The sequence below is a fragment of the Momordica charantia genome, assembly GCF_013281855.1.
Source record: "Momordica charantia cultivar OHB3-1 chromosome 10 unlocalized genomic scaffold, Mcharantia_2.0 BLBB01000010.1, whole genome shotgun sequence".
NCBI lineage: Eukaryota > Viridiplantae > Streptophyta > Magnoliopsida > Cucurbitales > Cucurbitaceae > Momordica > Momordica charantia.
In genome coordinates this window covers 4,215,786-4,238,366 of record NW_028275158.1, presented here as the reverse complement: position 1 = coordinate 4,238,366, position 22,581 = coordinate 4,215,786, and the positions used below count along the sequence as shown (strand labels likewise).

The 22,581-nt window shown below is 34.4% G+C and overlaps 3 protein-coding genes across 5 annotated transcripts; 2 read left to right on the top strand and 1 right to left on the bottom strand.

Moving 5' to 3' along the window:
• The first annotated feature begins 1,478 nt into the window (after window positions 1–1,478).
• Window positions 1,479–4,522, top strand: DOF4.7 (DNA binding with one finger 4.7). The gene is made up of 2 exons (XM_022280792.2): window positions 1,479–3,197; window positions 3,933–4,522. Exon 1 carries the CDS (start codon window positions 2,261–2,263, stop codon window positions 3,167–3,169), a length of 909 nt encoding a protein of 302 aa, XP_022136484.1. The 5' UTR covers window positions 1,479–2,260; the 3' UTR covers window positions 3,170–3,197; window positions 3,933–4,522.
• Window positions 4,523–8,640: 4,118 nt separating this feature from the next.
• Window positions 8,641–14,185, bottom strand: LOC111008263 (cytochrome c1-2, heme protein, mitochondrial). Of its 3 annotated transcripts, none has more exons than XM_088118793.1 (8): window positions 14,028–14,185; window positions 12,880–12,950; window positions 12,378–12,592; window positions 10,482–10,761; window positions 10,280–10,351; window positions 9,311–9,427; window positions 9,085–9,150; window positions 8,641–9,002 (listed from the first exon to the last, which is right to left on the bottom strand). In XM_088118793.1, the coding sequence occupies exons 2-8, from the start codon at window positions 12,934–12,936 to the stop codon at window positions 8,886–8,888; spliced, it is 924 nt and encodes a 307-aa protein (XP_087974919.1). In that variant the 5' UTR covers window positions 12,937–12,950; window positions 14,028–14,185; the 3' UTR covers window positions 8,641–8,885. The 3 variants fall into 3 exon arrangements, with proteins under 3 accessions (XP_087974919.1, XP_022136597.1, XP_022136598.1); XM_022280905.2 differs by lacking the exon at window positions 14,028–14,185 and adding an exon at window positions 13,529–13,683; XM_022280906.2 differs by lacking the exon at window positions 14,028–14,185 and adding an exon at window positions 13,576–13,594.
• A 2,010-nt stretch (window positions 14,186–16,195) lies between these two features.
• Window positions 16,196–21,518, top strand: LOC111008487 (Exostosin family protein). Its single transcript, XM_022281218.2, has 6 exons — window positions 16,196–16,554; window positions 16,650–16,952; window positions 17,186–17,472; window positions 19,789–20,021; window positions 20,895–21,052; window positions 21,210–21,518. Exons 1-6 carry the CDS (start codon window positions 16,390–16,392, stop codon window positions 21,309–21,311), a joined length of 1,248 nt encoding a protein of 415 aa, XP_022136910.1. The 5' UTR covers window positions 16,196–16,389; the 3' UTR covers window positions 21,312–21,518.
• Window positions 21,519–22,581: the final 1,063 nt, after the last annotated feature.

Sequence of the window (22,581 nt, the reverse complement as noted above, 5' to 3'; positions counted from 1 at the left end):
TTCTTGTCCTTATCAAAAAGTATAAAAAGTCTAATATAGCAAGTCATTTATTGTTACACTCTAAAAAGAATCATCAAAATTCATCGGGTTGTTATTTGAAATATAAGATTAGTTAGTTCTATCTTTCCTCCGGCTTTTCAATCAAAGTATATGTATAATATATTAGAAATTAAACATGTACAATTCCTAGGTACATGAACCTAGTACCTTATTTAGCTTTTTAAGATGAGCTAATTGTATGAAGAGTATGTAGAGGTTCATATAGGATGAAAGTTTATGGATCTAGATTCTTCTGTGGAGTCCTATAAATAGGATAACTTTTTTTGTTGTATTTCAAGTAAGTGTGTTGGAAGAAAAACAAGAGAGTTTGTGACCAAGTCAATTTGTTTTTTTTTTTTTTGGTAAGAAATTTCAATACAAGCAGTGAAGTTGGTTTATTCTCAAATAAGTACATTGTGGATTCTAAATTTGTGATTATCCATTACATACTTCCAATAAAATGATGTCTTAAAACTCAATCCTCAAATTCTTATGTACTCTAGCTCATCATGTCATCGTACTAAGATAAAATATCACATCAAAAAACTTAATTCTCATGTGTCACTTTAGATTTTGATTATTGTTAGGGTTGCAATGAGTACAAAGAAAATTCTACATTGGCTCACAACAGAGCTTTCCATGATATATAAATGATGATAATTATCTCTATTGGTATGAGGTATATGAGATTATACAAAAAACATACAATATCATACTATTTATTGAGATACTTGAAATAAGGTTCTTCTCAGTGATTATCTTCCCACTGTATATAAAGTTGTTTAATAAGTAGTTTTAATCAAACTTGAAGATGCCATAATGGTGAATAAATTAAAAACTGTGAAAGATGAGAGAGAAAAATCCCCTCCCCAAAGCATCATTTTATATGATCCAAAGGGGTAGAAGACAAAATAGCAGCTGCCGTTAAAGGTAAAGTTATAGAGTTGCTCAAACTGGCATGAAAGGTATCTTTGCAGTTTTTCAGCAACTCTTCTCTTCACTCTTCACAAAACCTTCCCTTCCAACACGTGTCAAATGCCACAAATTAATCCACTTTCTTTACAACTTTAAAACCATTTCAAATCAACTGCTAAGCAATCTCCAAACAGTACAAACTGTGCATTAATTAGTTTGTTAGTGTTCAACTTTTTAAGAAAATGGCCATTATTAAAGTGGATGGGATGATTCAGATTGATTAACTTGCAGAGGCTGCAGAGTCTCAGCTTATAAGTCCCTGCCATGTAATAGGGACGGAATGGTACTACGAAAAGATCGATACGCGTTAACATCGTATTAAAAATGACGTCCGTTAATATAATATGTAGTTAATCAAAGGGTGTAATCAGAGAAAGAGAAAGAAAAGGTGGGGATTTGACAAGTGATTTAGAGGGCCAGCTGATGAAGGTATCATGGTTTATGGTTTAAAGGGGACAATACGTAACAAGGAAGAGGCTCGATCTCTCTGTTGCATTTGCAGTGTGTCACAGATTCTCTGAGTTACTGATCAGCTCTCACCCTCTCACGCCACACCCCATATAATTTCTTCTACTTCTGTTTCCCACTGTTATATCATATTTTCTGCCTCTCTTTTCTACGCCAATGCCAATGCAAATGCAATTAAAAGCCTTACAAATATGGTTAGCAGAGATATGGAAATCGGATCCTCATTTAAGCATTTCGAGTTCTGATATCATATTAATATTCATGATATTTCATTTCAAACCAAGACAATGAGATGAGTAACTCACTTATATTATTAATCTTTGTTAGGTTTCTTATCTTTGTTAACGTGGAGATCCTTAATATTTCCGAGATGGAAACAGAAATTTTCATAAAAAAGAGCCATTTTTTATCCTAAAACTTTTGGAGACAAGTTTTGTTTGTTGTTGGGTGTGCCCCTCTAGTAGGAGTGTTTTGGGTGGGGTTACTTTTGTATATATGTGAAACCTCTATTTGATGAAAATCACAAGCACATCCATCAACATCCGTCATCACATCATGCCCCTCACTGCATGAAAACATTGAATTTAGTATATTTGCTTCTGCAAAAGGGAAACTCATCATCATCAACAACCAAACACAACCCAAGAGAGAGGGAGAAAAGACACAAACTTTGTTCTTCCCTCTTCTAGGATTTGCTTTTGCCCTTTTGCTTTTGATTCTCCCCTTTTTATATCTCTACATTTCTCTGATCACTTCTCTTTTGCAGCTCCATCTCCAAATGATGTCTCAACGTAATGCCCTTCTCCTTCCATCTAAACAAGACCAAGAAATTACCCAAAACTCAACCACAAGAAAACCCACCTCCTCCACAAGATCATCCCATCATCCAGATTCTCAATCTCAACAACAAGAAGCCCTCAAATGCCCTCGTTGTGATTCCACCAACACCAAATTTTGCTACTACAACAACTACAGCCTCACTCAGCCCCGCCACTTCTGCAAGACCTGCCGCCGGTACTGGACCAAAGGTGGCGCCTTGCGCAATGTCCCCATCGGCGGCGGCTGCCGGAAAACCAAAAAGCTCAAATCTTCCTCAAAATTCACCTCCGCCACGGCCACCGCCGCCGCCGCCGACAACTCCCCTTTCTTCAACGCCGCCGTTTCACACTCCTTTGACTTCCAATTGGGCCACCCAATAACCCCAAACAATCACTACTCTTTCATGGGGCTCAATTACTACAATTACAATAACCTTGGCCCTGCAATCCAAGACCACAACACGGCCAACAGCCTCGCATCTTCCATCGAGTCTTTGAGCTCTCTAAACCAAGACCTCCATTGGAAACTCCAGCAGCAGCGGCTGGGGATGATATTTGGATCAGATGATCAGCAGAAAGAATATCAAACGCAGAAATTGTTGCAACCCATTTTGTTTCAGAATCTGGAGGCTCCAAAAGTACAGGAGATCAGTTGTAATTTGAGTAGCTCCACCACCATTAATAATAATCCTCGGAGAGAATCTACAACTGGGGATAATATTGCTACCACTGAATGGTTCTTTGGGAGTGGTCAGAGGAATAATGGCATTGGTGGGAGTGGCAGTGGGAGTGGGTGGAATAATAGTAGTGGAATTCAGGCGGCGGCTAATTGGGAAGATAATTTACACCACTACACTGCCTTGCCCTAGCCAACAAACCAACAATTGGAACAAAAAGGTAGCACCTTTGATCTCCACAAGATATTATCATCATAGGGAATAATTTTAATTTCTTATTAGGTGTTTGTTTTTACTGTTTGTGTAATATGTTTGATCAAAGACGATAGTTAAGAATGAAAACAGATCATAGCCTTTGCCCTATATTTTTTCTTTCTCTTCTTATATTCTTATAATTTTTAACTTACGGCTTATTGTGGTCTCGCCGAAAATTAGCACGAGACGTAATAAGTGCTTATCAATATAAAAGAAAAAAAAAAAGAAATCAGTGAAAATACAGCAAATCATAAAGCCTAGTAGAATATTCTGTGAATCAATATGTAGGTAAGAATTGTTCCAAGTATTCTAATGAATGGAATATTGTAACCTTTTTGTTCTTTCCAAGCAATGTCCAGAAATTATAGAGACCCAATATGTGTGGGATAGGAGATTCTCAAAATTTTAACCAATGAAATTTTTTTTTTCTTCTTTTTAATGTTTCTTGCCTGGTTTTATAAAGTAATTTGGTCATCAACAGTTCTTCCACGAAGTATACATATTAGCAATGTGTATATTTATTAATTTATATATATATATATATATATATATTTCATTGGGATCTGAGGTGAAACTTTTTGGACTGATATATAAAAAACTACAACTTAATAGCATATATCTTTGATTTTGTTTTATGTTGAATCAGAATGAGTACATTTGTCCACAAACTCTCACTGTGTCAGACTTTATCTTTTATCAGGAGAGGGACTTAATCTGAGAACATTATTATGTCAACATGTAAAAATGAAACATCAAACAGTGGCAGTGTTGGCTGTGGTTTTTCAGGCTAGCCCCTCAGGGCTTCAGTGTATAGCCTTAGCCTTAGGCCTGAGCCTGAGCCTCCCTCTGATCCCTCTTTGATATATAATTACACACACTGTACTTTGTGGCTGCAAAAACTGGTGGCTTTGGGATTGCATTGAATGAATGAACTGTCAAATTTTACAGCCACAGATAGAGAGAGAGAGAAGGGTTAAAGGGTTGGATTTGATTTAGAAAAGAAGAATTAATTATTTTTTGGTGTTTTAAGCTTTGGTTTAGGGCTTTGGAGAGTGAGCCAGCAGCCTCCTTTAAGAGCTACTTGTTAACTCAGCATCTCTTGTTGTGTACTGCCTCTGGCTCTAATGGAGATCAGTAAAGATGCTTTGCTTTTTTTCCTTTTGTATTGTTGCTTTCTCTATCCACTCTTTGATTTGCTTTGTTTTTACCATTTGGTGAAGAGGGGTGACCTACACTTCAATCTTCAACCAAGTTATACTTTAAAAGGTTAAAAATTATATATATGTTTTATTCCACTATGTTTTTTCAATTTATTATTTAAAATATTTCAATTTAGTTCCCGTGTTCTAACACTTTTTCTATTTCTATTTTTATTATAGTATTTTTATCCGTGAATGTTAAAGTTGTTGATGATAAGTTTGTACGACATGATATTGATAAATGGATAGAAATTTAGATTCTGAATTAATTTGAAAGAGGAAAATATTAATATTTATGTTAACTTCTTGTAAATTTAAGAGTAGATGACCTATTTTACCTTCTAAACATTTATCAATTCACTAAATATAAGTTTTTTATAACCAATTTAACATCAACCTATAAAAAGAGTATTATTAAAAAAAAGAAATTAAAGTTCCATGATGACCACCTATATTAAGAATTAATTCATATGTATTTCGGACATCAAATGTTGTAGGGTCAGACGACCGTCCCGTGAAATTAGTCTGTGTCCAAGCTGGTTCGAACACTCACAAATATATTAAAAAAAAATTCAAACAAAATGACGAAATTGAAAAAACACTCGAACATTAGAGATTAAAACACGTTAAATAATTGTTAAAACTCTCCTTATTTTACCTGCACACACCAAATTTCTTCTTTCCTTCATTGGGTTTCTCCAAAAAAATGAAAACTTGAAAACATAATGCTTGTGCATGCATGAGTTTTAGAGAGAGAAGGAGAAAGAAACGTATAAAGAGGGGCGAGTAACGTGACATAGACAGCGTGGGATAAGGAAAACTTTTGTTAGATCCAAAACTGTCATTTTAGAGACCATGCAAGGAGCTCATGACTTATCATATGTTCTACATATAAATGGCTGAAACTTCAAAAAAAAAAAAAAAAACTTTGCCCTTTTCTCTTTTCAATTTTTAATTTCAAGACGATCGAGTTATTATATATGTAGAGTAGACATTGATTATATATACGAGGAAGAAAATTTGTCATTGTTTTTGAATAATTTCCAACCTTAATAATTATTATGGGATGTGGGTTTTGTTTCTAAAGGGGAGAGGAAACATGCACGAAAAACAAAAAGGGAATATTGGCCTATCATGTTATTTAGTGTTTTTATAAGTAATCAAAGATGGTGTCGTTATGTGGGAAATGAATGGCGTTACATTGATTTCTTAGGAAAAATGTGTGTTTGTTTTGTTTTGTTGTTGTGGAGGTTTCATGTCGAGAGAGCTGTTTGCTTTATAACGTGAAGAGCTAAGGTTGGATGATGATCATAGTACTCTCTGTCCCTCTGGCATTTTCCTTTGAAATTATGTTATCTGATCATCAATTAGGGTTTACTACAAACATTATCACCCTTTTTTAATACTCTCTTGTGAATTGGAAAATAAGTTTTGTGTATGATCAATTCAAGTGAAGTAGGCATTGAGGTGTGGAATTAAATCCAAACTAACCCGACCCAAGATTTCAAATTAATCCAAAAAACGTCATTCTATAATTGAAAAGAGAGATAGTTTTGGTATTTTGAGAAAAGAAAACAGAGAAAATACTTTGAAGGATAATTGAAATCCTCTCCGTTAGCGACAGATCTAGAAATTTTGTTTAAAAGCTTCATATATATACATGAATGTGTAGTAAGTGTTTTTTTTTCTAAGGAAAAAATAAAATGAAATAATTTTTTTAAATACATAAATAATATATATACTATATAAAGTAGAAATTTTAAAAAATAAACACATAAGCAAAGATTCAAACGCGAGAAACTGGGGTAGGAGGTAGGGACGAAGAAAGCTTCTCCATCTTCGTCCTGTCCCATGAACCTCCTTGAATAAAAAATAATTTTTATAGAAATTTAGTTTAATTTGTGAAAATAGTTGCCAATTTGAGTGTAGTTTAAGTCATCTATCTCCGTCTAAAAGATTGCAAAGACGTAGACAGTATACGACTTAAAAGAAATTATGAAAATAAGTATTATTTTTGAAAAAAAAGAAAAAAAAAAGCTCCGGACAACATCACAATTTTATTTTTAACAAAATTTTTAACTGTTGCCCCTAAATCTAAGGGGTCTCTAGGCTAACAAAAACATTTATCAAACATTAATGTATTTCATGAATCGATGGATCTATTTATCAATCTAAAGAATCAAGTCCTACAGAAACATAGAATTCATTGACGATGTTAGCATATTTTCAGTGGGTAAAAATCTTTCAAATAAACGTTGTCAACTTTTACCAATCAAATTCCTTCAAAATTTATAACCATTACATACATTATAAATAAATAGTGATTCAAGTTAGAGTCAAAATTAATATTGAACTCTCAAGTTGTATAACTAACATGAAAATAAGTGTACATCACATATATAATCCATAGTATAAGTTAAAAAACATTTTCTTTCATATATATTGTCCCAACAATAAATCACATTTACTTTTTTCTTGAGGCCAGAAGTTCAAATTCTCACATTTGTACTAAAAGAAACTCTTTTACTTTTAGGTGATGTTTCGTATTCAAGTAATGGTGGGCTCCGCAAGAGAAGCCATGAAGATAGAGTTGTCTCTTCCACTTATAGAAAGTAGAGCTCAAGATTCAAAGAGAAGAGCTAGACTTCACGAAAATACCAAGACAGGAAGCCAGTTTAAGGAACATGGCTGCACTATGTTTTTTTAGCATTCTTCGATGTAAGTTTTCAGATATATGTTTTGTCTTCAGATTAGTGATAAAATTAGGAAATTCAGGCCTTCTTACATGGTCGGATACTTGTCCCCAAAAAGTCTTGCTTTTATTCCCTTGTTTAATTAATAGTTTACTTGTTAGAGAATTGCCTTTTGTAATAGTTTTAGTTACAACTTTTCCTTATTCTGATTTATTAGGGTTTTCTTTGGGGGTATGCTTTTCCCACCACCCCTCAGGTCCTTGGAATGAACTATGTAACAAACATTGATTTTGAGAAATAAAACTTCATTGTTTGCTTCCCTTGCTGAGAGCCTTTCAAATTCCTACAGTGTTTCACCCTCTAAAATAATTAAGGAACTTGTTTCTTTGATCTAGGGATGACCTAATCCTATTATTTGAGAAGTTTTATATTTGTAATGAGTTAAGGGATTCACTTGTTAAAAGGGTTCTTAATTCCAGTCCATCAAAGTCCTAAAACAAGTGTAAATGAAAATCCAAAATAAAGTACAACCTCAACTGAAAAAGAATGACATAAAGAAATACATGAAAAGAAAAACAGACAAATATAGTTAAATGAAAGAACAGAAATATAAATTTCTAATTTCTAAAATTAACGTAGACTTCATCTCAATTCTCAAATGAAATAATAGAAATATAAACATGATTTTTGTATAGTTTTTTAAGTACCTCAACTTCAAGAAAAAAAATAGATATCATTTACTATTGAGTTATGTTCATGCCGGCTCATATAATTGATAGAGCTATAGTTTCTTTAATTTTCAATTCAGACAAAAAAAAAGTAAAAATTTAGAAGTATAGTCTCAAAACACATGTATACACATTAATAAACATACAAAATCTCAGCCAAACAAAAAACAAACTTCAGAATTCTAGCCACAAACAATCAAAACATCATCATGCCTCAAATTTTGAGTTAAATAGACTGATTCCAGCAGGAATAGATAGAAGAAATTTGATAGAATTTGTGCTGTGAGCCCTAACAACTCAAATTTGTGAAGAAAAATGGGGGCCAGGGGTTGTCTGGCTGAGGAAGACGATTCACTGATCTGTGCAGACGATGAAATATAGTCGTCCTACATGAACCACAAATTTCACAATGTCGTATCCACAATGTGATATGTACACTCATTTTATTATCTTTTGTAATCTTTTATTTCTCACAATGTAACAAAAACTATATATAAATTCAACCAAGGTTAAACATGCATATTCCCTCTTTTGAAAGAGTGTTTCTTGCTAAACGTCAAACAGTATAAGAATTGCTCTTCATCCGAACCATCAAACAGTCTGCTCCAAGTTTAAGTGCATATCCACATTTCTAGAGGTACATATCTAATTAATTCTGCTTTAGCTAAACCTCTAAATATTAACAATACCAGAACGTTTGAAGCTCGTTCCCCAAAACCGGGCAGACTCCTCGATCAGAACCCTTCAAATTCAATGTTCACCATACAAATCTTACGGTCAAACAAATATACCAAACATAAAATGTCAGCTCAGCTGTGTCAATTGTACCACAAAAATAATGAATTTAGGCGTATGAGAAGCAGTTTATTTCCGTCAAAAAGGAGGAACTCGACACTTGCAGGTCATTTCGCTGCAAATTAACTGATTCAAAGAAGAAATTGCTTCGCAAGAAACATTACATTCTAACACATAATTATTGCCAATTCATTTCTTCCCAGAAGCAAAATAATAGAAGCAACTCAAAGGCAGATAGCTAATTGACTACATCAAGAACCAGCTTGCGGGACTTCAAAACTGACCACTTCAATCGGCGGTAATATCCGGCCTGAAGTAGAGCAAGAGAGAGCACAAAGATCCATTTGAATCCCATCTGGCATTCAAGGGCACTCAACATTAGAATAAGAAAATTAGGAAGGTTTAATTAGCCAACATATGATTAGCAAGAAGATTACCAGTTTCCTTTCTTCCATTTCTGGTTCAGCAGCCCATGACAAGAACGATACAACATCTTTTCCCATCTACATTACAAAAGGATATGAACTTATAAATCAAGGTAGAAGGGGTCTCGACAATCGAGCAAGAAGTTGATAAGTCAGCTCAGGCAGATTTGTGCATCACCCCAAAACATTTTCTTGTATCCTATAAAATTTACAAAATTTGCATATTTTGCAGACTGACCTGTGCTTCTGTCGCAGGGGTACCATCTTCATATTCAACAGCTCCATCATTAAGCATCTTAGGCATCGCAATTGCTCCCCCAGGGAAATAAGGGTTATAGTGCAAACCATCTCGGATCTACAAAACCATTCACAGTGTTACTTCAGAATTTGGAAGAGTTATCAAGCTGGAAATGATTCAAATTTACTCATCGGTTGGAAAATGTCCAATCCAAAAATCACAAGAACAAATGAGGAAAATAAGGGTTAAGTTTAGAGTGACTATAGCTCAATTCCTATCAGAATAAGCAACGCTATATGAACAAATGTTTTACAAAGATCACAAGAATAAAAGGTTTGTCTCATATTTAATTAAGAATAGTCTTAAAAGACCAAAAAGTAACAGATCAAACTCAGATAGATGAAAGATGCAACTTCAGATTCCAAAGGGGAAGTGGAGTAATAAACAACCAAAAACAATATGCAAGACATCTGATGGTTTGACATCAATGAAGATATGCAACTTAAAATGAGCTAGATAAGTTCAAAATATTTGACCAGGGTGGAGAAGTACTTCTATAATAAAATAACCACAAAATATGATGTTCCACTTGCAGCTTATGAAGATTTCCGGTCTCCCACACACTCAAACAGAAAAACTTAGCAAGTATATTGATTTCAGGCCCCAAATATGAAGATGTGCAACAAGGAGTAAGGATGTATCCGTTCTATCATCTCTATGTGTACTGTGCCCACACATTATATCACAGTTGACAGGCAATAGAAGACATCTAAAACTAATTAAGCCAACTCAAGTCCACACGAAATAATGAAACATATTAGAATGCAGAATAAGGACAATCGAGATAAATCTTCTACTTGTACAAATCTCATAATTTTCAACTGTACATTTATAGTAACTTTATGCAGCAAGAAATACAAAATAACATCCTTTGGAGATTGAGTATAAAAACAGTAGCTTAAAATTTACCGAAACACCAGCAGGTGGATCACGATAACCAGTAAGAAGGGCAAATACATAATTCTGACCGTTATGACGAGCCTGAGAGAGAAAAGGATGAAATAGCTTAAGGACAAATTTTATACACATCCTCTTCAAGATGACTTAGAGAAATATATTGATATGTACAATCTTACTATCTAAAACTACAAGAATGATAAACAATAATTACTTTTGTGATAAGGCTTAGATCCGGAGGGTATGCTCCACCATTAGCGAATCTAGCTGCTTGTTCATTTGCGTATGGTTGAGGAAACCGGTCACTGAGTTTACCTGGACGAGTGAACATTTCACCCTCATCATTGGGCCCATCAACTACCTCAATTTCAGCAGCCATTGCTTTTGTCTCCTCTTCAGTATATGCAACACCAACCAAATCACGGTATGATATTAAAGACATGGAATGACAAGATGCGCACACTTGTTGGTAAACTTGATGACCACGACGAATCCTGCTCAAGAAAAATAGGACTTAGAGCATAAAGATCTTACAGTATCATCAAATTTCCCTCACCTGTATCAATCAACATAATTCGATGAGGCAGGGGGAATAGATAGGAAATATGTTATCCACATGGAGTATGATAAACAAATGAATGAATATCAAAATGTGAACCAGTTTTTCAGTTTGATGCTCCTTCACATTGAACTGTTGCCAAATAATTTTAAAGGATTTTAGTCTCACATGGTGTTTTCCAGGGAATTTTTTTGGCCCTTTAGAGTAGACTGAATGTGGTACCCCTTTTATGTGGAAGCAAAGATCTTATGGGGGAATGTTGTTCTAGCTAGCCTTGGTAAGTTTAATTGAAAAGAAATCGTAGCATTTTTGCTGGTTCATATAAAGATAAGGGGGATTTCTTAGGATATAATTAAATTATGGGCTCTCTGAAGAGTTTTCTTTCAATCTTTTTTGTAATTACAATTCCTTATTGATATGCACCAATGGAGGACTTTTTGTAATCCTTTCAACAGACGATTCCTTATCTCCCCCTTATTCCTTTTTTGGGTTCCACATTGAAATGCTAATTATAATTTCTCCTTCCAATCTATGGGATCTAATCAAATTTTGGGCTCACTTTGGAGTTATTTTCCCATCTTTTTTGGCAATTACAGTTCCTTCTTGATAAACACCAAATGTAAGAAATTTTTGTGACCCTTTCATGCTTTGGGACAGTTCCTTGTAATGTTTCTTTCAAGTAGGAATGATCTTCTGTAGTCTTTTCAGTTCTAATATTTCTTTATGTAATTACAGTTCCTTCTTGATAAATGCAAATCACAACAGTCAACAACAACAACAACAACAACAACAATAATAAGATGATGATAAGAATATGCACAGTCCAAGGCTGGGATGTCCATTAATATAAAGTTTCTAGATAGCTCAATGATCAAGGAGTCATGATTGGCATGAATAAGCCATCAACTTCAAGAAAAAAGACATGAAAAGACCATCAATTCATTAAGACACGAGCCATCTATCTACTTCCAGATAGACCAATGATCAATAACTAGCCTGAATGAGCAGTCAACTTCATGTTAAAACAGAGAAATGCAGTAAAAAAATTACTGCATTTAAGAATAATATAATCCATCAAATGAACTAAATAGAAAATAAAATTATTAATAAAGTGTGTTTTTTTTTAATAAGAAACCGAACTTTTCATTGAGAAGAATGAAAACCAAACAGAAAGACACGGGCATACAAAAACAAAGTTTCTATTGTTTCTTTCCCCCCAAATGCCCCACAGAAACCCAAAAAACCCGACCCGCCAAAGGAAACTCCCTTTCTCACGGAAGGGAGAATACAGCAAGACTTCCTCCAACATCGACACCCAATCTCTATTACGAGCCCAAGCAATTTCAAATTTCTCAAAGAACCAGCCCCAAATGTTCTGGGAAAACTGGCACTGCCATAAATTATTAATAAAGTGTGTTGAACATCTTATAATATAGCACACTTAAACCACTAAGGTAAGGGTTGTAAGACTGATAGTGAAGTAAAGATGAGCTCATAAATTCAGACATGGTTTATAAAGCAAGGAAAAAATGACAAGCCGTCATATCTTACGAAGCATGATCATATGAACTCAAAATGCCCTGGTGAGGCCAGGGATAGTTCGGACACTCCAAACCATGTTCAGCCTCATCAGCAGATGCCAAAGTTGCAAAACTGAAAAACCCAGAAATGCCTGCTCCAAGGAGTGCAAGCCTTCTAAAGGAGTTCATACCAGCAAAGCCAGCTTCCTCATTCTTCGAAATAAGGGAGGAGGACAAAGGAGGGGTCTGCATAAGTAAGGTACAGTAACCACAACTAATTATCAGTTAACCTAATCATGCCAAAAATGATGTCCCTGATCAAGTAAATAGAAATGGTTCTCTCGTAACTATGGCATAATTCACCTCTTCCACAATTTAAATACTTGCGACTCCAACATTGTTACCAAAACGATTGTAATGACTATTCTTATAAATTCTCTAACATCTATTTATAGGGTCAAACAGGACACATCATCAAAAGCTTATCCCTAGGACCCTATTGATTAAGACAATGAATAATAAGCTGTGCTTACTGAAGATTGTGATGGAAATTTCCTCAGCAACTGCCGAATCATTCCTCCCCCAGCCATTTCAGTCACGAGTTCTATAAATTATTCACAAAAAAATGAAGATAAAATTTGTCAAAATGGAGAACAGAGGATTAAAATACAAGGTGCACCACCCACAACTCACATAACTGATAACTTCATTAAAGAAGACAGGGAAAAGCGAATACGTAATTACTTCATATGAAAATTTCTGCTAACCACGGAAACAAAAAGACAAAAAAAATGATTGTGGAAACACAACGCAATTATCAAATTCAGTATTAGCTAAAGAAAATTTCTTTTAACCATGTTGACACACTACCAGCGCTTAGAACCGCATTTGATATGTATCAACATCCAAAACACATCAAAACCCCCATGTCCTGGAACATATATCTTACGCAGGGAATAAATGCGAAAATTATCCTTTCAATCATCATCATAAAGACATAGACAGTAAAAAAAATGAAAAATACAGACTAAGTCCAAAATACATAATGAGATGCATATAAAACCTATCCCGAAAGTGAAAACAAAAAGAAAGAGTACGCCTAGATCCGTGGAAAATTCATATAAGGAACAAGGAACAAAAATTACATAAGAAAAAATTAACAACTTGATCCGATGGGATTACCGGCGCAGGACAAACAAAAGGTGTGCGGAGAAGGGTCAACAAGTAACCTGTCGAACCTCAGAGATCCGACGCAGAAGTAGAGGACCTTAGCAAATTGCAGGTGAGGCGAGAGAAATGATAAAGTGATATCTATGGGTTAGAATTAGATATGCCTGCTCGGCCCAACAATATTGGATGGGCTACTACGGCGACTAGTTTTTGCTTGGCCCAAACTGATACGGTTTGCAATTATACTAAACTAGCTGAACCGATCGGTTCGGTGTAATTCAGATTTCTTTTCACCATGGAAATCAAAATCATTTGGTGAATGCTTATTGCTTACATTGGCAGCCATCGCCATGATCGAACCAGAAGCTAAAGAGTGAGAGAAACTTATGCTCGCAGATCAAAAATCAAAAAATGGTACCGGAGAGAAGATCGTTTTGTGCCCTCACACAACAAAAATCAAAGATATAGAAACTTGATACAGAAGGAGAAATCGAGTGAGATAAGAACTTACGCAATGCAAATCAAACGGACCGTAGAGCGAAGCGCCACTGCACGAACTGGAGAGGGGCAGAGTAACCAGATCGGGTTAAAGACCGAGAGATTTGTGAAGAAGAAAGTGAAATGAAAGCCCTAGTTTTTTTCTTTTTCTTTTTTTTTTTTTTCGCAGGAAAATAGGGCTACCAAAAAATCAGGAAGAGTGGGCTGTTAGGAGTGGGCCAGGTTTTTGAGTTTCGTGGCTATAGTTGATTTGTTGAGCAACAATTTTTTTTTTTTTGAAGGACGTTGAGCAACAACCAATAAATGTTTTATCAAATATATTCTTTCAAAACTTAAAAAAAGATATTTGCATTATTCTTATAAAATAAATAAGATCTCAAATTATATATATATATATATATATATATATTTTTAGGAAAGAAGATCTCAAATTATCATTTGGACTATGAGAAGAATATCAAACATCAATGAGTTTAACTAAGTGGTAATGGGTACCAATCTCTAAGTTTGAATTCCCCGCTCATTTGTTGTATTCAATCATTAAATATAATCTCAATAAATAAGGAGACAAACATTCTAAAGAGTTATATCTTAATTCACTGTGTTGTTCGTGGACAATCCAATTTACCTATTTACCACATTCTAATTATCACCTACATCTCTTTTTAAGTTCTTATCCAAGTTAAATAATTTCTTTAATCATCTTATTGTATTGAGATTTTTGAAGTTTATCTAAAAATCAATCAGAATGGCAATAAAAGCATATGTATTAATTAACCTTATTTTATCTCTTAATCTTTTTAATAAATTGGAGTACTAAAATTTCATTTTTGCACCCACCCTAAGCATTTCAACATAGTTTTTTATTGTCTATGCACTAAGAGAAATCTCTACAATTTTCTAGACCATCGGTAATGATCTCTCTTCTTTGTTAATAAGTAATTATTTGGAGGTGGGTTCCAACATTTTCTCAAAGAATTCAACTCCACTTCAATTTTAACCCCAATTCTTAGCTAGCTCACACATCCAATCTCACGTTGTTCAATGAATCTTTTTTTATTTGAAAAAATTCATCAAAATCTTAACATTTATATATTATTAACGTACCACTTTGATTAAAATTTTCTTCTCCTAATCAAAGATGGTTTGTATTTTTTACTTTAACTCTCTTCTCTCTCATTCCTTGAAATAAAAGATGAAACATAAAATACATTTCAAATTGACTCACAATATCTTTTTTTTTTTTTAAATAACTCACAATATCCATTTGTACGATGCACTTTTGATAAATTTTCTTATATTCGCTACATTATTAGGACTAAGAAAGATAGAGAAATTGAGGAGAAAAAAAAGACCACTCTCCTTGAACTTTTTTCGTATATTTTTTTACTATCTCTTAGTAAACAATTCCTTTGACTTAAAAAAATCACTTAAAGGAAAGCTCAATCATCAATTATATATTTGGAGTCGTCCAGCCAATTACTAGAATTACTAGACATCTAGTCTAAAAAATTTCACTTATAAACTTAAATGAACCTTTATGCATAAATTAAAAATATATATATAATGAGACAGAAAACCTCCTCCTTGTTCCACGATCTTACTAGATTTTAAACACTAAACATTTTTTAATCTCCATCATTTAAATTTGCACTCTATTAATGTAACCCATAATTAAATAGATGTAGCATCTCTGCAACATAATTTTAGCATGATTTTTTAGGAAAATATTTCATTCAACTTCTACCCTTGGTTCCTATTTAATTAGCTATGAGAAATAAAACAGTTAGTTTTAAAATTTTATTTTTCTCCCATAATTTTAGAGGTAATGTAAAAGCAATAAATTATTGTGACAGCCAAGTATAAATTTATTTTATAAAGACATTGACATGTTTTTTTTTAACTATAACAATCAAACACTTACTGCATTTTGGAAACTTAAAAATAAACATTCATTAAAGTTTAACCCTTCAATTTTTAAAAATAAAATAGGCACGAGCATAACTTCAAGACAGCTACAAAGTTCAAATCAGGAGAAATTATCTTTTTAAATATTATATTCTAACACTTAAAAATTATTTTTTATTCTTATTGTTAAATTTTATTAATTATTCAACATAAACCGAAATTCAACACCTAATCTAGCGTCGTGAGGCTTGATCATGTGACATTATGTTAGATTTTCGTTAACTTTTTTCCTCTGGTGCATAAAAGAATTGCCATCACCGAACACCCATTTCCGAAATCGAAATCGAAATCGAAACCGGAACTGGATTCGTTTTCTCCACAGTCTACAGTACTACCGACCACCCATTCTTGCCGCCGATTTGCTCCAGAATCTCACTGTTCCACTGCGTCTCTCACTTTCTCTGGTAATGTCAGCTATCAAGCAGCCATTTCAGCTGACCTCCTCGTCTTCTTCTTCCCTCTGCTCTCTCCGGGGCTCTCTCCTCACTCTCGCCATTCTCACCCTTGTTTCCTTCACTTATCTCTCCTTTACTTCCCTCCACTCCTTTGTTCCCTCCTCTCCCTCCCCTCAGGTACGCGATCCTCTTAATTTCACGTTGCTGAATTCTTGTTTCATTCTTTTCCCTCTTTGAGTTTTGCTCATGGATTTGGAAATTTCGTTTCGAAGCTGCCCATTAAGTTGGGAGGCGTTAGCGTTAGCGATGCCGCGGAAGAGGAGATTTCAGATGTGTACCACTCTCCTGAGGTTTTTCGGTTGAATTATGCGGAGATGGAGAGGAAATTCAAGGTTTACATATACCCAGATGGCGATCCCAATACCTTCTACCAGACTCCGAGGAAGCTCACTGGAAAGTATGCGAGTGAAGGTTACTTCTTCCAGAATATTAGAGAGAGTCACTTCCGCACCAACGATCCGGATCAGGCCCACCTCTTTTTCATTCCGATCTCATGCCACAAGATGCGAGGCAAGGTATAGTTCTCACCCCATCCTTGGAATTTTTTAATTAACTAGCAATTGGGTAACCAGTGGGGTATGGGATTTCCAGTTTTTGTGGATTTGTTATTTGCCTTCTGGATTTGTAGCTTATAGCTTGGTTATTTCTGAAGCTAGTAGCATTGATTTTGGGGGAATGTGAGTCGTAGAAAGAGCTTCTGAATTCCTAATTTGGCTTATAAATTATGGTGTTTATGGATACAATGAAGGGCACTTCCTACGAGAATATGACGATAATTGTCCAAAATTATGTCGAAGGCTTGATATCCAAGTATCCTTACTGGAACAGAACCTTGGGTGCTGATCATCTTTTTGTCACTTGTCATGATGTTGGAGTGAGAGCTTCTGAGGGGCTGCCTTTTCTTATAAAGAATTCAATTCGAGCTGTGTGCTCTCCTAGTTATGATGTTGGATTCATTCCCCACAAAGACGTTGCTCTTCCTCAAGTACTGCAGCCATTTGCTCTTCCAGCTGGAGGAAATGATCTAGAAAATAGGTAAAGGAATTCTTCTTTCTGAGTTATACTTGTTTTTCCCCTCAAAGAAGTGCATAGTGACAGAACAACAGCATATTTAGCTGGGAATTCAACCTAACTCTGGTTATATGTATTCTCACTGTTTGATCCTTAATCTTTATCCTCAATGCATAAAGCTCGTTTATGTTTTATTGGTCTAATGTTTTCAGAATCAGAATTTGGATGAAAGAAAAAGTTATAACATACTTTTGTATAAACTTGCTCTAAGAGGTGAGATCTTACAATGTATCAATGAAAATAGATCATAATTTTTTATTTTTTGATAACCGGGAGTCGGAGCTTTGCTCCTTTATACTCGAGGCACCTACGCCCACCCCAATGTCCAGACTGGGGAGACATGATTTTTTGTATCAAGCTTACCCGGGTAATGTTTGAACTTGAGACCTTTAAGCTGGTATGACCAAGAGACCCAAGTCCTTGCCAATGGGCCCGTCTCTTGGGGGCTCAATGAAAATGGATTATTTGCAACAATTAATCACAAAATTTCTCACTACCTATATGTACCATTGCTTTTGCTTGGCTCCTTGGCGTTCCAGTCTTAGAAGAAGGATCTCAAGAGAGAGACCCAACAATCTATGTTAAATTTAAATTTGGCTGTATAAGGATTTTGTGCTTTATGACTTTATAAATGAATGAAATACCGACCAAATAATTAGTTAGTTATTTCAGGTTCTCACACAGAAGTGAGGTGTGATATCATGAGAAATTAATTCAAATTTCATCTTATTGTCGAGTGATATTAATAGAATTAACTTCATTAGAGAAGAGATGTCCTTTGATTACAATTCTGGATAAAGCGAGTCCTGTTAATATTGATTGTTCTTGTAGCAAATAGACCCTGGTGTTGAACTATTTGGGTCATCTGCTAGGTGTAGAAAAATAGAGTTAGTTTGGTTACCTGCTTGGTGATAATTCAAGAAAAAAAAAGAGTTGTGGAACTTAAGATGATAACTTCTGGTGAAGCTTTACAAATGGAAGAAAGCCCTTTGACTAAAGGAGGCAGGCTTACACTGAAACAATTTGTCCTTTCTTTTGTACCTTTGTATTATTTTTTGTCAATATGCCTATTCCTGTGAAGCATCTTGAGTTGATTGAGAGGTTTCGAAGCGAGTTTATTTGGGAAGAATAAAGATTCAGATAGTGATGGAGGGAGTCATCTCTTTAACTGGAAGAAGGTTATACTTACTGTGAAGAAGCTTAGTATTAGGACCTTTTGGAGAAAAGCTTTTCTTCTTGCTAAATGGCTGTGAAGAATTCCTAGAGAAGGGGATGCTTTATAGCATAAGCTGGATGTGAATATTTATGGGGTGGAGAGACTAGGCTGTCTCTTTGATAGTTTGTTAACCAAGAATTCTAGAAGTCCTTGCGGCTCTGTCATGAAGTGAAGAAGGGGTTTTGTGGAGATTTTTGGTTTAAGGTGAGCAAAGGGGAAAATGGGGTTTCAGGGAGGATGTGTAGCTTAGAGCAGGTTGTCAGAAAACTTTCAAAGTCTCTTTAACATAATGGAGACCAAAGGTAAGCTTGTTAGTGATGTGTGGGGACTACCAGCAGCTTGGATGGATCTAAGGAGTTCAGTAGGTGTTTCTCAGATATAGGCAAGTAGAGGATTTGCTAAAGAAGATGAGAAGTTTTCAGAGATCCCTGTAGATAGCATATAATGGAAGAGGTATATTATTGTCAATGCCTTAACGATCTTTTTTACAATGGGAAGATCTGAATAAGAACTGAGATGTAGCTTTTCAAGATTTGGAAAATTATCTTTAAAATGTGTGGTTTGTCATATGGTTCCTTTATCATGGGAAGACTAATTTTTGGGACTTCGTCCTAAGGAAGAACCCAATACTAATTAATTTTCCTAATTGGTGGTGATCGAAGAGTTCCAGGTGCATTGTACTGTGCTCCTTGAGAGTATTCCTTCTCAGAGATGAGATTTTAAGATTTGGGTTCACACCGATAGTAGACCAAGATAATTTGGTGAACGTCCTTTAGCACAAGAGGAGAGAGCAATTCAACCTGATCTTCTTGAATGTTATGCCTGCCTCACTGTTTCTTGATATATTGACCTTAAGCCCTGATGGGATTTCTAGACTATTGGCCAGATTTACCACATCGTTTTGAATGTTTTATTTCTCGATGACATTGAATTAGATTAAAATATTATATTCAGATCATTTACTAATCTCATCTTATATCTGTATCATCTTTTTCTCTGAGAAGAATATCTGTCAAATACAAATTTTATTTTATTGCTGATGGAGATGATAATATTCTTTACAGGACAACACTTGGATTCTGGGCTGGCCATCGAAACTCTAAGATTAGAGTTATACTAGCACGTGTGTGGGAGAACGATACAGAACTTGACATTTCAAACAACAGGATAAACAGGGCTACTGGACACCTGTTGTACCAGAAAAGATTTTACAGGACCAAATTCTGCATATGCCCAGGAGGTTCTCAAGTCAACAGTGCTCGAATAGCTGACTCAATCCATTATGGATGTATTCCGGGTGAGAACATGTCTTGTTTTGGTTATTTGGAGATAGTAAATTTGTTTTCTATTTTTTATTTTTAATGAAAGGTTTAGGTAATTAATTTACTTCAGTTATTTTCTAGCGGAAGTGGTGAAGGGGATGCTGGTTTTCATTCATTTCATTTCATTTTTTGGGATAAAAAACACAAAAGTGTTAATGATTATAAAGTCCAATTTATATACATGTAGGGATGGTAATCTAATATTCCAATTGAGTTAAAAAGGAACAGAATGGAAAACTCATGGAAGTTCGAATTGAGTCACAAAATGGATTGCACTTTACACAATGCCTCCGTCTTGTTCTTTATTTTTTGGATAAGAAATAGAACCTTCAATTAAGTATAATGCAATGTACAAAATTTCCAAGTTGTAAGGAAATTACCAAAAAGACATCCCATTAAGAAGCTTGTTTGTGCTTACTTTTAGCTATAGTATATTAAAGGTGTGTCTGGGAATGATTTTGGCACGACCAAAATTACTTTTGTTATTATCAAAATCACTTCCCCTTCCATTGATTATGTTTGGCAAATTAAAAAACGGATTTTAGAAAAGTTTAAAATGACTTTAAATTGATTTTTAAGGTATCACTTGGACGGTGATTTTAGAAAATCAATTATACTTGAAATTTTTTTTTTTCAAAATCACTCATTATTTGACCATCACTCCCAAACACATCATAAGGGTATTAGTAAAGGCGGGGGTTTACAATCGATTTGACCTTTTCAAATATGTATAGGAATTAGATCACTAAACAAACTCCTGTACCTTCATGTCTGGACATTTTACCTGTGTTATATTTTATGTTTTGTGGGAACCTCTTTACTCAGTCCCTTAATTGGATTTCTTGCAGTGATATTGTCAGATTATTATGACCTTCCCTTCAATGATATTCTTGAGTGGAGAAAGTTTTCGGTGATAGTTAAGGAACGTGATGTATACCAATTAAAGCAAATTCTCAAGGACATATCTGATATGGACTTCATTAAACTCCACAAAAACCTAGTGAAGGTACACTGTTTAATCTCTTCCAACCCTCTTCATCTGGTAGCTGCTAAATGCAGATTTTTCAATCTTTAGCTGTTCCATCAATCCATATGCTGCCTTTCAAATCATTATATAAGAAGATTATGTTTACTGAACTTCCCTCATCTTTCACATTCATCAGATTCAAAAGCATTTCCAATGGAATTCACCTCCAATCAAGTATGATGCATTCCATATGGTGATGTATGACTTGTGGTTACGGCACCATGTCATCAAATACTGATATGTTGTAGCTTCATGGTTTTCTTCTACAAAGTTTTGTTCGTTACTCATTGAAAAAGAAGAAAGAAAAGTTTGTAACCGAATTTTGTACATTTTAGAATATAGTTCTTCTCTGGTATACTCTGTTTGACGTTACTATGAACAATACTTCCATACTGACTGGACAACATGAATTTCGTGTTGTCTGATTATAAAATTTTTTTATAGATGTTCATTTTTTTCAGAAGAAAATATCTTTTTTTTTTGTTTGACCAAATCCGTTTCATGCATAATGGAACTATAAATGTATTTCTTTCTTTTGCCTTTCACTTTGCATGTGTAACTGTAGCAATGCATCAAATTATGGTCAACCCAATTCTTTGTTTGTCTTGTTGTTCAAGGTAAGGCTCCCCAAGCCTGGCGCCCAGTTTAATGTGCATAAATCTTCCTATTTATTTACAAAAAGATGTAACGCTCGAACTGGTTTTGGAAGATATTTTTGTAAAATTTGTTTGGTTATGAAGATATTTTTTTAAGAACCATCCTTTCCATAAATTACAGGCACTTTGGTAAAATTTTTTTGATAATAAGTTAAATTAATGCTTCGTCCTATACAATTAAACGTGTTTTGAGTGTTTTCAATGTCACTGTGCAAGTATTTTTTACTTTTTTCAAAAATGCTTTTATGTCAATCAAGTGTGATGATTTTGGAAGGAAAGTGTTTTTGACGCTAGTAAAAATACTTTTAACACCGGTAGAATGAGTGATTTTCAAAAATGCATAAAATTTACTTGACAAAAGAATCAAATTAATACCACTCACTCACTGGTAGTATAGATTAAAAAAATCATGAAATCTCTTTTAGAAAATCATGGAAAATCAGTTAATTTCAAATCACTTTTTCCAAAATCATTCCAAGAGTCGAGAGATTTTATCGCTCAATTATATCCCTAAGAGTGTGTTTAGAGGAGGAGTGATTTTGAAAAGAAAAAAAGATTTAAGTATAATTGATTTTTCAAAATCATCATTATGATTTGTTATGATAAATGAAAAGAATATTAATTTGATAAAAATAATTTTGATCATGTCAAATCACTCCCAAACACACCTTAAATATCATAATTTCAAAAAAATAAAAAAAAAAAGTAATTTTGACAGCGACATGTCAAAACCAATTCGAAAGATACCTTTATTTTTTATACATAAATAATTTGTCGTACAAGTATTAATGGGGAATAAGTAGAGATTCACAAATTGACAAAATAGAAAACTTGGTACTTATCCTTTCCAAG

Coding starts and splice junctions, on each gene's coding strand:
- DOF4.7 (XM_022280792.2), top strand. CDS start 2,261: ATGATGTCTCAACGTAATGCCCTTCTCCTTCCATCTAAACAAGACCAA.
- LOC111008487 (XM_022281218.2), top strand. CDS start 16,390: ATGTCAGCTATCAAGCAGCCATTTCAGCTGACCTCCTCGTCTTCTTCT. Junction 16,953..17,185: donor GCCACAAGATGCGAGGCAAG/GTATAGTTCTCA, acceptor GATACAATGAAG/GGCACTTCCTACGAGAATAT. Junction 21,053..21,209: donor TCCACAAAAACCTAGTGAAG/GTACACTGTTTA, acceptor CACATTCATCAG/ATTCAAAAGCATTTCCAATG.
- LOC111008263 (XM_088118793.1), bottom strand. CDS start 12,936: ATGGCTGGGGGAGGAATGATTCGGCAGTTGCTGAGGAAATTTCCATCA. Junction 12,593..12,879: donor AATTTCCATCACAATCTTCA/GTAAGCACAGCT, acceptor TTACTTATGCAG/ACCCCTCCTTTGTCCTCCTC. Junction 9,428..10,279: donor ATCCACCTGCTGGTGTTTCG/GTAAATTTTAAG, acceptor ATGGTTTTGTAG/ATCCGAGATGGTTTGCACTA.